The sequence below is a fragment of the Parus major genome, chromosome 9, assembly GCF_001522545.3.
Source record: "Parus major isolate Abel chromosome 9, Parus_major1.1, whole genome shotgun sequence".
Classification (NCBI taxonomy): Eukaryota; Metazoa; Chordata; class Aves; order Passeriformes; family Paridae; genus Parus; species Parus major.
In genome coordinates this window covers 12,852,940-12,868,988 of record NC_031778.1, presented here as the reverse complement: position 1 = coordinate 12,868,988, position 16,049 = coordinate 12,852,940, and the positions used below count along the sequence as shown (strand labels likewise).

The 16,049-nt window shown below is 46.4% G+C and overlaps 2 protein-coding genes across 6 annotated transcripts in view; one reads left to right on the top strand and one right to left on the bottom strand.

Annotated features, from left to right (window-relative positions):
• The window catches only part of LOC107208858 (D-beta-hydroxybutyrate dehydrogenase, mitochondrial-like), a 17,028-nt gene extending 16,329 nt beyond the window's left edge, over positions 1–699 (bottom strand). The window contains exon 1 of one of the 2 annotated variants that reach the window (XM_015637826.1): positions 553–699. In XM_015637826.1, the coding sequence (XP_015493312.1) occupies positions 553–654 (102 nt within the window). In that variant the 5' untranslated portion in view covers positions 655–699. The remainder of the gene's footprint in view (positions 1–552) is intronic. The other variant, XM_015637827.1, reaches the window with a different exon arrangement.
• Positions 691–16,049, top strand: BDH1 (3-hydroxybutyrate dehydrogenase 1). Of its 4 annotated transcripts, none has more exons than XM_015637821.2 (7): positions 691–779; positions 1,966–2,097; positions 5,136–5,208; positions 6,700–6,810; positions 11,033–11,174; positions 12,712–12,864; positions 14,216–16,049. In XM_015637821.2, exons 2-7 carry the CDS (start codon positions 2,015–2,017, stop codon positions 14,683–14,685), a joined length of 1,032 nt encoding a protein of 343 aa, XP_015493307.1. In that variant the 5' UTR covers positions 691–779; positions 1,966–2,014; the 3' UTR covers positions 14,686–16,049. The 4 variants fall into 4 exon arrangements, with proteins under 4 accessions (XP_015493307.1, XP_015493311.1, XP_015493309.1 ...); XM_015637825.3 differs by lacking the exon at positions 691–779 and adding an exon at positions 967–1,172; XM_015637823.3 differs by lacking the exon at positions 691–779 and adding an exon at positions 967–1,226.

Genomic DNA, 16,049 nt, shown 5'->3' with positions numbered 1-16,049 from the left:
GAGAGTAGTTTTAGATTAGATATGAGGAAAAAAGTCTTAACTGTGAGGGTGCTGAGGCCCTGGCACAGGCTGCCCAGAGAAGCTGTGGATGCCCCATCCCTGGAAGTTTTCAAAGCAGGGCTCTGAGCAACCCGGTCTAGTGGAAGGCGTCCCTGCATATGGCAAGGGGTTGGGATTGGAAGATCTTTACGGCCCTTTCCTACCCAAGCCATTCTGTGACTACATGAACATGTTCCCCCTCCAAGTGGAGCACTGCGGGGGGGAGCAGCCGCCGCACCGCGGGGTCCGAGGGCAGCGCCCGCCGCACTGCGGACCGGCCGAGCCTCTCAGCGGGGACCTCATCGCCCCGGGCCGTGCCCAGCTCGGCGCTTCGCCCCCCTCACAGCGTTTGTCCGGCTCCACCAGCCCAGCCCGGTCCGGGTAGCGCCGCTCCGGCCTCGACACCTGCAGCGCCTCAGCCCGGCCCGGCCACACGGCCCGGCGCCATTTTGGGCCTCGGGGCGCCTCCGGCGGCTCTGCCGGCGAGCCCCGGCCCCTCGCCGCGGTACTCACGGGCAGGGCGTGGCGGGCCCGCCGCGGCAGGAGCAGGAGGAGGCGGAGGAGCAGCACCCCCGCGGCACCCAGCGCCAGCAGCAGCCCCGCGCCGCTCCGCATGGCCGCAGCCTATCGCCGCCGCCGCCCCGGCCCTGCCCCCGGCCCGCCTCCCGCCGCGCCCGGCACCGCGGCCCCGGCCCAGCCTCATTCAAACGGCAGCAGCGCCCGGCACCCGCCGGCTCCAGGTAACGCGCGGGCGGCCGCGGGGCGGGCCGGGGTGGGTCGCGGCGGCCCCGCGGAGCTCTGGCAGCCGGGTCGCAGGGTGACCTTGCCCGCTGGGGGCGGGGGGCGCGGGCGTCTCCTCTGCGCGGCCTCCCCCGCAGGCTCCACAAGCCGGGGCGGCCGCGCCGGGCCCCCGGTGCCTCGGCCGGACCGTGAGCGCCTTTGGGGCCGCGGCAGCCGCGTCCCGGAGAGGGGCTGGCCCGGGCCGGGCCGGCGGGACCTGCAACGGACCTCGGGCCTCGCCCCCTCCCTGCACACCTCACAAAGACCTGCGGGGACACCAACCGTGCTCCCGAACTTGATCAAACCATCGGGATTTCTAAGGATTAGCCGAGCCAGCGAGCCTCCTGAGCCCGGTCCGCTCCCTCCCTCTCCATCTCTCAGCGGTGCTCACCGCTGCTCTTTCTGCGGTAATCTCACTGTTTTTCAGCCCAGGCCTGGTTTCCAGCAGGCCCCGAAGCTGCCGCGGTGGCGGCCCAGCCTTCGGCAAAGATGCAAAATACCCCTAACAAATAGATTCCCTTTCTCAGCTTCAATAAGTGGGCTGGGAGATGTTTTTCGTACCTTGGGTTAATTTTATCCAAGATAAATATGATTGAAGTTGTCTGTCGGTACCGAAGTCTTGTCCTTGAGATGTTTTCACTCGGTATTGAGTTTATTGGTGGTTCCCTGTGCTTAGTCCAGCATCACCAGCTACTTAATTACAAAAAATTGTATTTTTAACTGCATGGCTGTACTAGCTGTAAAACCAAGGATTGCTTTGGAAACATATGACATCATCTCTGACTTGAAGGTATATTTTTGTTTAGAGTTATTTCATATAGTTCATTTGAAATAATATATTCCATATGAGTACCTTAATTTTTACCTGTTTCAGAGAAAAAGATGTTCCATTAAAGATGCATTGAAGAAGGAGAAAATTACTTTTTCTTTAAATATCTCCTTGCTTGGTAGTTTACTAAAAATGCTTTTTTCTTATTTAAAGGCATCTTGGGTGGCTGAGGGTTGAGCTGTTTATCTCTGTGTGAGGGACTGCAAGGGGAGAAGATGAGTTCCTTTGGACTTTATTTTACTGGTGAAATACGTGGAGTCAGCATGTCTTACAAAATAATTGAGCAACTAAAGCAGAGGTGCTATCTTATGTTGCAGAGCTAAGGAAGAGCAGTTTTGCTTTTGGTAGAGTGTGCCAGTTGAAAACATGTTGGCCACCAAGCTGTCCCGCCCTCTCTTGAACTTCTCTGTGAAAGCGCTGAATTTCAAGGACCCAGGGAATGTCTTTAGGTAAGTAACTTGGTGGAAAAGAGAAAAGAGTGACATCTTGAGTAAAGCACACGTCAGAGACTCACTTGATTTCAGTGGGACAGTTTATTTACAGTCACAAGGTGGTTGAGGTTGGAAGGGACTTCTGAAGGTCATGTGGTCCAACCACCCTGCTAAAGCAGGGCTTCTTTGAGCTGGTTGCCCAGAACTGTGTCCAGGTGGCTTTTGAGAATCTCCAAGGATGGGTGCTCTAGAACCTGCCTGGACAATCTGTGCCTGTCACTGAGCTGAGCACAGCAGAGATGGCCTCTGTATGCAAGGAGGGGTTGGCAACACGGTGTTTTTGTTGTTTTGTTTTTTTTTTTAACACTGCAGTCAATAAATTGTGGAGTAGAGCATTAATTCAGTATCCATCAAGAGGATTTTTTTGATTATCAGCAGGCAGGCCTTGCTTCAGTGCAAGAAACTGTCATGTATTTTTTTTATTTCATTAAAGAGGCAGTGAATCCCATGAAAAGAGAAAGTTGAGAGGGAAGGTTTTACTGAGAAATGGAGGTGGGCTGAGTAATTAAGCTGTTTTTTTTTTCTGCAAATGAACAGAAAATTGCCTATCTAATTCTAATTCCTAGCTCTGAAAAAACCCCAACATTTATATTGCTGTATGATTGGACCCCTATTAGTCCAAATCCAGAGCAAGTTGAATGCTTTCTCTGGCTTTGTTTTAGAGTGGGGTTCCCAAACATCAGTGTGTGTACCACTAATTGTACATAAGCCATTTAAAAGTAGCTCATGACCTGTTAAACAAGAGCTTCCACCTCCAGTGTTGCTCTACTGCTGCTGATAGTGATGTCCAGCATCATCACGGTCAAGGGTGGCTCTGGTAACAGGCTGTTGTAGATAGCTAAGCTGTTAAGAGATTTCCTGTGCAAACAGACATAGGTTTTTATCACCTGTTTGCTCCACATACACCAGAGTTCACCTGCAGGAATCTGCTGTGGCCTTAAAAATACGAATTAATGTTTTCTTAACTTGAGGAAAGAATTTTCAGCATATTCTTGTTTTTTTTTTCTTCTGTCTTCTGTTTTGCTTACTGTGTATTTGTGCTTTGTGTGTCTTGTACTCAGGGCAAAATTGTGTTGCATTTGCAAGTCCCCGCAAGTTGCTAAACCTGCAATAGAAATCCAACTGTTCATTGAAAGGCAGTGCTGCCACTATACCAGTGTCTTAATGCACTGGAGCAGCATTTATGTACTTGACTCTTCAAGCTGGGGACTCCTTTTTTTGGTGGAACTGAACAAAAGCATGATTACAAAAGCACAAATTCAATTTGAGGACCATCTGTGCATTCTAAAAGTCTCTGTTGTGGTCTCTAGAATTCAATGATGCAGAATGACAAAATTGGCTTATGGAGCATTAATGTACCATGTGGGGGCTCACATCACTTCCTGGCTGTTTCTGCTGATGACGTTCCTGCTCAGCACCAGCCAGCATCTGTTTTTCTTTTGCCCTTGCCTTCAGGTCAAGATAGGCAGAATGTCAAGTAGGTGTTCTCTACAGTTTATTGTGAATTGAGTGCAGCAGATCAGTGTTCTGCAGTGAAATAACAGGGCCAAACATGACACTGAAAAATAAAAAACAAGTTCATTCAACTAAAAGAAATGTTATGAACATTTCTGAGCACTTTAAGACACACCAAGAAACTTACTGTTGAGGTAGAGTTTCAATCCAGGATTGCAGGTCAGTGATGTTAACACACACTTTGCCTGGGGACTGACCTTTGCAGCAATTAAGTTGGCTATTTCAAGAGCTGATTTGGCTTGTGACACTCTAAGTTAGAAGAACAGCTAAACTGTTTCAGGAAGGTGAGTGAACACCATTGCCTGAATATGTCATCTCCTTTCCCATCTGGTTCAAAGCTTTTGCCCTCATAGATCCCTTGATTTCCCGAGATAAGGCGCAGAGGCCAGTGTCTGCAAGCTGCTGTGCAGTATAGCAAAGGTCACCCTGGGAGAGCCTATGATGTCTGAACTGGAGATACTTGTGAATGATTATGCAAATTTATTTAGAAGACAGAAAAGCAGCCTGCAAAATAAGCTTTGGGAAGGATAGATACTGTTGGGGGAGCCATAAGATCGATAAAGTTCAGCAAGTCTAAGAGAAGGCCAGAAAGCTCCAGGAGAGCAATGTCAGTGCTCAAAGCGAAAATGAAAAAGTTGGTAAAGTCCAGAGAGGTGACTGGCAAGGACATAGCTTGGGGTCACTTTGATTTGTTTTTCAGGCCCAGTTTTGATGAATGATGGCAAGGCTTAAGACAGAGTTATGCTACTGGGTAACATAGCTTTTCTAAATGGAATCTCATTTCTGGAAGGCATTGTTGCTTTGCTCTAGTCTGTCTTTGTGAATATGTTTTGTCTTCTGAGAGTCACATACTATGCGGAGGAGCTTCAGATCTGCATGGCAGGTATTGCTCAAAGACAGTGTTTCTTAGCTTAAACGGTTGCAAAAAGGGGATGTAAAGTCTAGGAGTATCTAATGGGTCGACACTGCAGGGAAAGAAGTGTTATCCAGGATGAAGTATGGATGGAGCTGTGTGTAAAAGGAATGAGACAAATCCAAGCAATTCAGCCTCAGGCTGGGTGTCAGAGACAAAGCCACAGCAGAATACTTTCATCGGACAAATTAATAACTTCCCATACCCCAACTCTGTGCAAATCTTAAGTGAGGGTGTTGTTGCTTTTAAAAATGCAAACACTGCACTGCCTGTTTTGTGGGTGGAAGCAGCTCTGTACCTCTAGACCAGGAGCTATTTTAGAACACTTTGTAATACCCAGACAGCTTCTGCAGCTGGAAATAGCATCAAGGTCTTTGGAGAAACAAATGTGTCATACTGTAGGCTCAGACTAAGGAGAAGTGTAGACTAGATTCTGTTTTCCCAAATGACAATCTACATCATGTATGTAGGCAGCACTATATTCCTTTTCATGTGTATGTTGCTGCAGCAGGGTATGGACAAGATATTCCACATCTGACTGTTCTGTTGTTTTGGGTTTTCTTAACAGGCCCATGCAAAGATTTTCCTTCCCTCTCTTGTCCCCATGTGGCAGCCGCTCTTATGCAAATGAAGTCGATCAGGTGAGTATGACTATGGCTTCCAGGAACTGGTTCTGCTGAGCAGGGATTTTAAAATCCCTGAAGTCTGGTGACCAAACTCATCTTTCTAATTTGCCTGAAATACTCCAAGCTGGACCTCTCAAGCATACTCCACATTCTTTCCTAGCACCGAGCTTCCATTGACGTAGCACGGTATGTGCTGCTAAGGATGGAAATAAACAATCACACGAGTAGGTTTTTTCTATTTTTGGAACTCACTCAGCAGATTAAATGTTCTACCTTAGAGCGGAGGGAATCTGCATGACAAATTCTTAATAAAGTACTCTGTCTGGAGTATAGTTGTTTAAAGATATGTAAATAAATCAGTGTGTCCTCACCACTTCATCTGGAGAGTCGCCCTTTTTAGCAGCCCTCTCCTTGGAGATACTGACTTGCCAGGAACAGTGCCAGGCAAAAGGAAAGGGAGTGTCATCTTGTCTGTCTTGTGGCACAGAACTCAGCACTGTAGTGGTGCTAGAGCATGCACAGCATGCACCATAACTCTGGAACAGAGTTTTGGAGGAACTCAGATGTCATCCTTGCATCACTGCTGAGCTTCCAGTGTGAGGAGCCTTTGCTGCTTCCACCCAGCTTCCACCCTGATCAGTCCTTGAGTATGCTGGGGAAATCCAAATTTATAGTTTGTTAAAAGAGATGAGTCAGAATGAATTGCAGGCAGTTATTATGTAATCCCACCCACAGCAGCACCTTGGATGTACAATTGTTTCTGTTGGGCTGTCTGATGCACCATCTGATTTTTTAGCTTGTTATTTAACTGCTGCCTGTCTTTGGGTTAGAAAAAAGAATTTGGTGAGGGAAGGAGGTATACTTCTGTTTAAATTCTAAGTTGGAAATGTAGGAAGACCAAAAAATCCCAACCAAAGACAAAAAGAGTGATGATCAACTGGTCTCAATTTCATATATTAACCCCACTTGAACCTTCTTAGGTTTTAGAACCCAGCTCTAGAGGGCTTAGGTGCTCTAGAGATAAAGATGAGTGGGTAGTCAGTAAGATTAAAACATATCCTTTCTTCACTCCAACTGTCTTCTCCATGCCCTAAGGGCTGCATATGCACAAGAGTGGACTTCTGCCTGTTTTGAACATATAGGAACAGTTCCTGATGAAGGGAAAATGTGTCTTGGGAGTGGTCTGGTATATTTTCAGTTTTCAAGGTGCACATGAACTGCCAGAACATGGTGGTTTGCTTGGTCTGTTTGCCTTGGAAGCCTTTTGCCAGAGGTACTGAACTCCATGCTGGGAGGGTGGTGACCCTGCCTCACTGGAGTGAACTCAGCATGAAAATGTCATTTCTTGTATTCAGGAGGCACTGGGTGGCAGGAGCTGGCATTGAGTGTAGAGAACATCCCTGGAACAGACCGCTCCTGGCCAAGGACATGACTTATTCTGTGTGCTGCAAATCACTAATTTCAAATACTCAATTCCAGTGCATTTTGTTCTGTTTTGTTTTGCAGATTGGCAGCAGAGCTGTGCTTATAACAGGCTGTGACTCAGGATTTGGATTTGCCTTGGCCAAGCACCTGCATGACAAAGGTTTCATTATTTATGCTGGCTGCCTGCAAAAGGTAGGGAAAACAAAAGCTGTTCTCCACCTGTGGCATGTGCATCAACACATAGCAACTCCAATCTTCCCCCTCCACTCTGCACAGCTTTCTGCCAAAGAGAGGGAGGGTGGTTGGTAGCCCAAAAGGGAAAGACACAAGTGCTTGAATTTCACAGAGCAGAACCAGGACTGAATGGTATCTATAGAGATTCTTATTTAAATCACAACATCATGGTCTGTTCCATGTCTGATGAACTGGAATCCCAAATCTAATTTTATGGGCGTAACTGTAAGCAAAGTTTGATGTCAGGCTGTAGTCTGGACCTTTCACCCTGCTCTCAGACTGTATATATTCATGAAGGGCTTATTTTGATTAATTTTGCCATAAAACCAAGCTGGCAGTTATTTTATGGCATGTGTTTTGAGCATAGTTTCTACATTCATGACTACAGCCATACCATGGTGTGTACTGGGGGGTCTCCTGAAGTAATGGGGTAAGTGATGGAGTCCCACTAGTGGAAATGAGAGAAGAATCAGGCCACAAACAGCTTAGTGACACAGCCTTGATATGCTTTGCAGGAGAACTTGGTGTGGCAAAGCATTGATGGTCATGGAGAACAGGAGGGAGTTTTAGCCTCTCTCTGTATGAAACCCTGCGCATTGTTTTTTTAGCTGCACAGCCATTTCCTAACAGAAACAAACTTACTCCTCAGGATATCCTGGGGTGCGTCAGTTAGTTTGATCTAATCTTTTAGCTCACTCATAGCTATAAATGTATCTTTAATAGTGATACTATTTACAGAGAATTTTCCAGATATTCTTTAATGTTACTCGACTTTCTCCTATTTTTTTTTCATTATTGCTAAGTTTTGCTTAAATTAGTAGTTTGTTTCTGCTGCATTTTTTCAGAAGAGGTGTCTGTCTCGATAGCTCTGTGTCTTGTGTCTCAGTGTTCAGCCAAAGATTTGTTAACCTGGGCTCCCTCTGCAGGCGTCACAGCAGAACAGGACACTTGGTATGAGCTGCTGCCTTTCAGAAGGGCTCAAGACAGAGGGTAGATGAGTACTTTCTTGATAGATGTTTCTACTCAGCTTTTGTAACTGAAGATCAACATTAGAGAATATAAGAACACTGCAAACTTAAAAAACCCTGATTAGAGTAATAGCCTGCCTCTATATTGACAGAAGCCAAAAACTTCAGAGTTGCAAAGTTAGTTATGGGTTTCAGTTTTCTCTCTGAGCTTCTAAAAAGGCACAATTTTCAGTGGACATATATAACAGTTACTTAAACCTCCCTTCTCTTTTTGTTGTCTTCAGTATTTGTTCTACTGAATGCATGTTAGTGGAAAATCTTGGCCTCTGACAATTTCAACATAAGCTGATATGCAGCAGCATGCCAGAAGTCTTTTAGACTTTGATCAATATTTACTTCCTCAAAGAAGAATCAGCAGAAAGCTTTGCAGTATCACCCTGTAATTAAATATTGCTTCTTTAGCTGAACTCACATGCCATGTTCCATAATCTGTGTGGCCTTACCAAGAATGGTAACAGCAGTTGTCATCAGAAAACACTGGAAAATGCCAAAACTCCTCAGTTAGCTGAGTGGCCTCCTGTGTGTCTTCAGGCCGTTATCCTTTCTGTAGACAAAAACAATTGCAGGAGACTGAGCTGATTTTTCACTGTGCTACAAGCTTCTCTAGCAAAATCATAAATAGGATTCTGATCAGAGTCTATTATTGCTGGTGCTGATTTTAGGAGCAGAAAAAGCTTGGTGTTTTTAGATGCTAGGTAAAAGTTGAGGTAGAAATAAGGAAGATAATCTTTGGCTTGGATATATTTGACCTAGCTCTGACATAGAGGAAATGACTCTGAAACTTCAGTGTACTTCAGTGTCACTTCCATGGGTTTGTTTTTCACAGCACACCTGCACATGAGAAGCAGATTGCTTCTTGGGGAGCCACTGTGTCCTCAGGACATGCACAGTCTTAGGAATGCCATGTCCTTACTGCAGATTAAAAGTATATGCAGTGCTGACTCTTTATTAGGAAAGACTTCCTAAAGTGGCCAGATCCTGAGCACCTACCTAACTGTAATTTTACTAAAGGAAACAGGATTGAGGAGTGTAGAGTCATGATTGAGGGGAGCCTGAGGATGGATCTGTGCTAATAGTGTGCTGTTTCACACACAGTTACTTCCTAAGCTTTTGAGTGCCAAATATACTCATGTGAGAGTTGTGTTGATGCTGCATTGCCAAAAGACAGTGGTAGACTGGAACCAATGAACGCTCATGCTGCAGCTGTTTTATTTTTAGCTCTTTGGTTAATATATGGAGAAGCCAGCTGACACAAGATGAATAAGGTATTTTTCCATCAGTATCTGTTACCATTGGACATATGTGATGTTTGTCTCTGCTGTCAGGAGTGTGATGGAACCCCTGTTTGCTTTGCTGTGTATGCTCAGGCCTGTCGCAGCTTGCAGGGGAATGAGAAGGCAGAGGTTCTCTGAGGAAGCTGGCACACAGGCTGGCCACTGCAGGGCTCCACAGGAGTCTTCAGAACCACAGGGTGTTAGAGACCAAGGACACACTGATGAAGATACAAGCTGAAGTCCAGGAGCACCAGAGAGTGACCATGGAGAGAGGAAGGCAAGGCAGCAATGTGCTTTTTGAGTGTGCAAGAGCCAGGCCCTCTTGACACAGGGACAGTGTGCCCTGGGGCTGGCAGCAGAGATGTGCTGGTCTCCTGCTGTAGCATGAGAAGATCCTTACACTGCTGTGTGTGGGCTGTGTATGGGCCTGGGGATTGTGAGACAGGCTGCATCCCCTTCCAGGAGACACAGTCACCAGGTGCCCAGCTTAAACCATCTGCCCTTGCTGAAAGCCAAGGGAGTGGCCTTGCTGGTGTGGGTTAACATCCAGAGTCCAATTCTTGGCCAGGATCCCAGCCCCAGGAGGTCCTGTCCGAGTACCCAGCTGTGTGTGGGTGGGAGGGCAGGAGGGAGCTGACTTTCAGAGCCAGCCTTGTCAGGGTTGAGGAAGAAGATGCTGTGGAGGTCCCAGCAGAACTATGAAGTCTCTAAGGCTGGTAAAGCACAGAGATTTTGTAGCGCCTCATAGAACTGGGATCAGGGAAAGGACCTGGCCTCATTTTCCTTCTTTCCTCTATTATATCTGCTGTTTTCAAGAGACTTGCATGTTTGCATTTGCTGATTCCCTGATGGCATTCCCACATTTGTCACTTGTATGCTTTCCAGTGCTTTGCCATATAAACTGCTTTGGCACCACACTGCTTTTGAGTGAGCAACAAACTTAGCACCAAACTCTTCTCAGTCAACCTAACACCACCATCAAACTGCACATGAAACTTCTAACACTCCCTTCTGTAAGCAGTGTGCTTCCCTAGAAGAGAGAGCAGTAGATGCCCTCTCTAAGGACAAACACTAACTGGTGTTAACAGTCTGTGATGGAATATGGAAGCATGGAGAAGACAGCAGATGTTGGATGGTTACGTTAGTGAAATGTCTCTGAACACTGTATATAAGTGCAGAAATGAGAGGAGCCAGGAAAAGGGTTTTTGGAAGATAAGTGATAGAGAGATGGGGTTGTATGGCCTCCAAAGCATGCTCTCTGAAGGGAACTCTCACTTGAGGGACAGATGAGCAGCCTGGGCTCAGACTGCAGACAAGCTCCATCTCATTGACCATTGCCTGCTGGCATCTGACAGAGAGTGCCTGTGGCTTGAGGTGTACAGAGCAATCTGATAGCAGTCAGGAAACAGGCCTGCTATGAAGTACTGGCCTGTTCCAGCTCAGGAACTCACTGGCCATTTTACACCATAACCTCCCAAGCAAGTTGCTGTGGCCTGTGTCATGCCAAGTGAGGATGGCACCACATGCCCACCACTGCAGTAGTGGGACAAAGTTTGGCCTCAGGAGCTCATACTGGGCAGTGGGTGCTTGCTGGGTGCCTTGCTGCGGCAGATCCACCTCTGGCTGCTTTCTTGGTGGTTGAAACAGTTTGTACCAGCTGACTTGTTACAGGAGTCATGGTCACATGGAGATGCTTGAGGAACGGTGTTCTGCAGGATCAATTCTGTCTGCTCCCCTTTTTCCTAGGGCTGCAGGACTGTCCTGAATATTCTGTGACTGCTCTGCACACTCTTTTGCTTGATTTGAGAGTTGGTATGTGTTTGATATTCTGCACAGGCTCTTTAGCCAGATTGAAACCAGCACTTTCTTCCCCTCTAGGACAAGGGAGAGGGTGGCTCCAAGGAGCTGGATGCCATGAAGAGTGATCGAATGAGAACTGTCCAGCTCAACGTCTGTGACAGCAAAGAAATGGACCGGGCAGTGGAGCATGTGCAAAACAGCCTCGAGGACCCAGAGAAAGGTGTGTGTATGCAATGGGCTCTGAAGCAACAGAGGGTCCAGGAGTTCTCTTGGCTGGGCTCTGAGAGCATTGTCAGGGCTTACTTCAAAAGCTGAGCATGTGATTGAAGGACACAAATCTTTGAGGAGCAGCAGGGCAGAGCAAATGGCCTGTTTGAATATTGTTCCATATCAGAAAGGAGCTTCCCACTTCACACAGTGTCTAAAAAGGAAACTGCTTTGTTCTCTGATAGCTCCTGTAGGGACATTGGCAAAAACCAGAGTGGTGTTCAAGGCTCTGGGATTAGTGCTTTGTTCCTGTGAACTGAAGTTTATTGTGACTCCCTTTCTGTCGTAAAACCTGCCCAGTATCCAAAGATTGTGAGTTAACAATGGAAATGTCTCCCCCACTCTTTCAAAAGGCAAAGGAAATGAAGAGGTTTTCCAAAGAATTTCCCATGAAGCTGGCTGGGTATCATTAATGCTATTGTATATACTACAATTTAAAGTTCAGGGGGTAGCTGTACGGATTTTCTTAGCCTGCCTACTTCATTCTGAGGTGATGACAGCAAATTCTGTGAAAGTATTGTGAAAATTGTCTTTGCTCATACATTTCTGAAGCCTTTCCATCCCTTGAAATACGTTTTTCTCCTAAAGGATATCCACATTCAACACAAGGTTGTTTTAAAGCAGAACAACTGGTAATGTTTTGGTTTGGATTTTGCAAACCAATTTTTTTTTTTATTATTTTCTTTGTATTTAATTTTTATCAATGGATCTTCAATATAAATTAAGTTTTCTAGCTCTGTATTGTCAAGCATAGGCCAGAATGAAGTTGCCTTTCCTGGATTTCTTCTGATAACATAGATCTGGACACAGTCAGTCAATAGATAAGAGTGAGTCTTTCTAAACAACAGACAGAAGTCTTTCTCAGAGTTTCCTCAGCATGTTTCCTGTACAATTACAATATTATACAAAGTGAGTTAATTTTATTCAAAAATCCTTTTTAATCTTTCTTTTTATTGCCAAATGAGTAGTCTTCAGTTGTTGTCATTTTGATTGCAGCAGAATAAAAGGGAGAGGCAGTGGCACAAATGCTCACCCATGCTTACACCCTCCTTCCCAGCACTGCAGACACTCTAGTTCTTACGGTGACAGAAGGGATTTTACTTTGAAAGAATTACCCTCTTGTTTCTTACAAGATCATTCCTATTTATTTGCATTATCTGTTTTGTTTCTTTTCAAAAATCATGATGGATAAAATAAGAGTGACAAGGAGAACAGCTTAGACGAGGCTGAAGTTCTCTGTTTGATTGCTCAGAACTTCCTGGGAAGCCTCATGTGCAGTACTTTGTGGCTGTGTTGTTGGGTGGTACAGGCAGATCTCCAAGGTGGTTATATTTGCCCAGGAGACTGAAGTGCTCTCTGGACTCTCTTCTATCTGTTTTTCACTATCACAAGTCATAATGAAAAAGCTCTGTTGTGTCCTTTATTTGTTGTGTGTTGTGTGGTTCAGTAACCTATTAGCACAACTAATGGTGCTTGATTTTGTTTTGTAGGTCTCTGGGGGCTGGTTAACAATGCTGGGATCTCCACATTTGGGGAAGTTGAATTCACCAGCATGGACACCTACATGGAAGTAGCTGAAGTGAACCTGTGGGGGACTGTGCGAACCACCAAGGCTTTCCTTCCGCTCATCCGGAGGTCAAAGGGTGAGTGGCAGAACGCCTGACTGGCTGTCCCTGTAGCAGGTTCCTCATCTTGCCACATCTTGCTGTGTTAGAGACCAGAAGGTCTATGGCACTTCTCTCTGTACCATCTGCCACCTTCCTGCCTTCAGAGACAGAATGTGGTCCCCAGAAGACACATGGATTGCCTCACCTCTCCGAGTTATACAGCAAGGCAGCAGGCCTGAAAACCAGTTATTTCTCTTTCCCATAAGTGCTGCCTTCTCCTGCAACATCCCACACAAGACCAAATCCATTATACTTACTTTTACTTGTTCAGAAACTGCAGCTCGCAATAAATTAAAGTGCCAGGAGCATTCCTCCCTGCTATATAAAAGCCAGCTGTGGCAGGGCGGGCAGCAGCAGTATAAAAAGCTTATTGCAGGGAAGTTGTCATTTTGCACTGTTACTCTGGGAGCCTGTGATGTAGGAAAAGAGGGGGTTGTACAGCAAAGGCATGCAGACCTGAGGCTTGTGTGGGTCTCAGCATAAAGAGGCAAAAGCTTTCCTGTGCCAAGGCCTACTGCCTGACTAAATGAGAGTATTTTTCACTCTTGGGGCATCCACAGGCATTAACAATGTTGCCCTGAGCTGCAGACCTGGGTTGGATGTGGCCTGGGTAGCCCTTCTTCTGTCATGGAAGGTTATCCACTTCTGAGGTCAAAGTTTTTTTTCTAACACAACAAGGAGCCCTGGTAGAAAGTACAGAGAACTCCAACCTCTGCCTAGACTACAGTATTCACGGCCTCTTACCAGCATTTTCCCCAGCCCAAATGGATGGCTTCTGGCAGGGAGAGGTCTCTGTGCCTGGGGCCATAACCCAGTTGTCACATGGAAGAGTGCAGTGGACTTAAGCTGCTGTGGCCATTGGTGGTACAGGAACAATCCATTCCTTTTTGAGAAGCAGACACTCTGAGCCACCTTTATGGCAGTCTTTGATCTGCAAATAAATAAGCTCAGGTTTGGTGCCAAAGGTTTTCCTTGTTCCCGCTTTCACTTGTTTGGGGTCAGTCCAAATTGCTGCTGAGCAATCCTGTTTCCCTCCATGCAGGCTTTGTCCAGCCTCTCCTGTGTTCCTCAGAGCACTGAGCTTTGTGTCGGCATGTGCCTGTTCCCTCAGGTAGAATGAGCCAAGGAGCACAAGCAGTGGGCTTGTTCTCCTGCCTGAAGGCCATTGCCTAGGACAGCAGTGCTCATGCAGAGCCATGAGCAGGTCTGCCAGGCAGCGGGCAGGTGGGTGGATGCATGTTGAGGAAGGTGTTGGGTGGTGTGGGCCAGGTACATGCTCCAGGCCAGGTGCCACGGCTCAGCTGTGCTCTGCTCGGCCTCTGCCTAGGTCGCGTGGTGAACATCAGTAGCATGATGGGGCGGATGGGCAGCCCTGCCCGGTCACCCTACTGCATCACCAAGTTTGGCGTGGAAGCCTTCTCCGACTGCCTGCGCTACGAGATGCAGCCCCAGGGCGTCATGGTCAGCATCGTGGAGCCCGGCAACTTCATCGCCGGCACCAACCTGTACAGCCCCGAGCGCATCAAAGCCATCGCCGACAAAATGTGGGACGAGCTCCCCGAGATCGTGCGCAAGGACTACGGCCGGAAGTACTTCGACGAGCAGGTCAGCAAGATGGAGTCGTACTGCAACAGCGGCTCGAGGGACACCTCGCCTGTCATCGAGAGCGTGGCGCACGCACTCACCGCCACGGCCCCCTACACCCGCTACCACCCCATGGATTACTACTGGTGGCTGCGCATGCAGATCATGACCCACATGCCCGCTGCCATCGCAGACCGGCTCTACGTCTACTGAGGCCTCACACACATAAGCTGTCCAGGTGGGAAATCTGTTTTAAAGAGAGCTTTGTACACACTTCCCATTAGTCCTTTTTAAATTTTTCTAACCTCATTTCAGAGTACTGTATTTTAGCTCTAAAGGGTTCATTTAAATGTCTGACATAACCTGAAAGGCAGTAATTTGCAAGGAATGTTTCATAGGCAGGAATATGTTATGTTTGTGCAGGGACAATGATTTTTTTGCTATTTATTTCATGTAACCCTTTCTTTTTTCACCTCAAATATGAAGCTATAATCATTATTTAAACTGCAATTGCTCTGAAGCGTTTTCAGAATAATTTCTTCCGATGGCCAAACACAATCTTCACAATTCCTGCCTAGGATGCAGCCTTCACGCCATAAAACAGAATCCCTCCATGCTCTAATAGCAAACCACTGCTTCCTCATGACAAAGAATGTCCAACTGACTTTTCCAGGCCTGGTCACAGTAGCCCAAGGCAGAGCAGAGACTTCTTTAATTTAGGGATCAGAACTCAAAAAATGCTCAAGGTGCTGAAACTGAGCAACTGACCCCATCCCTTTCTTTCTTAGAATTATACTGATGAAACGTTAGAGAAAAGGAACCAGTCTGCTTTTCTCGCATGCTTTCTTGCAAAGGAGTTCAATGACCCAGGGACTCAACTTTGCAGACTTTCCCCGTGGGAGTTTCTTATTCATATGAGCATTCCCATGACTGTGAGCAGCTTTACGCACAGGACTGCAGGTGTCAGGATTGGCCTGCAGTGACATTTGCCTTCTCTTCACCAGTATCTGAACATGAGCTCCAGAGTTAGCCTGGGGAGGAGTTTCATTTGAACTCCTGTGGTTTGTGAGGAACACTGTGGAGCAGATGGAGCAGAGAGGGTTATAGTTACATCAGTGAATGCCCTTCTTGCCAGGGACCTCAGCTACAGCCAGGTATTTGTACAGCACCTTGCACAGAAGGGCCTTAACCCTGACCAGGCCTCCAATAATGCAGCACAGGTAATGGTAACAATAACTTCCATTGAAGTAGTCACTGACCTGAAATACATGCACCATGACATAGATCTATCAGAACATCCATAACAATAAAGTTAACTTTAGGAGCAGTCTCATTTCCATGATGGTTGTTTACATATCTGAGAAACATTTGTTTTGTACTTTAAGAAAAGAAAAGGAAAAAAAAAAAAGAGCCTTTCATGGGGAATTCAGGAAGAGTAGATTTTTTTTAAGCTTGAAAGGCAAAAATAAAAAATAATGACCATTGTTAGTGAAGTTGAAAAGATCTCATGTGCTCTAGTAACATACTGTGACATGATCAAACTCCTTTGGCTTAATAAATGTATACATGAATGGTAA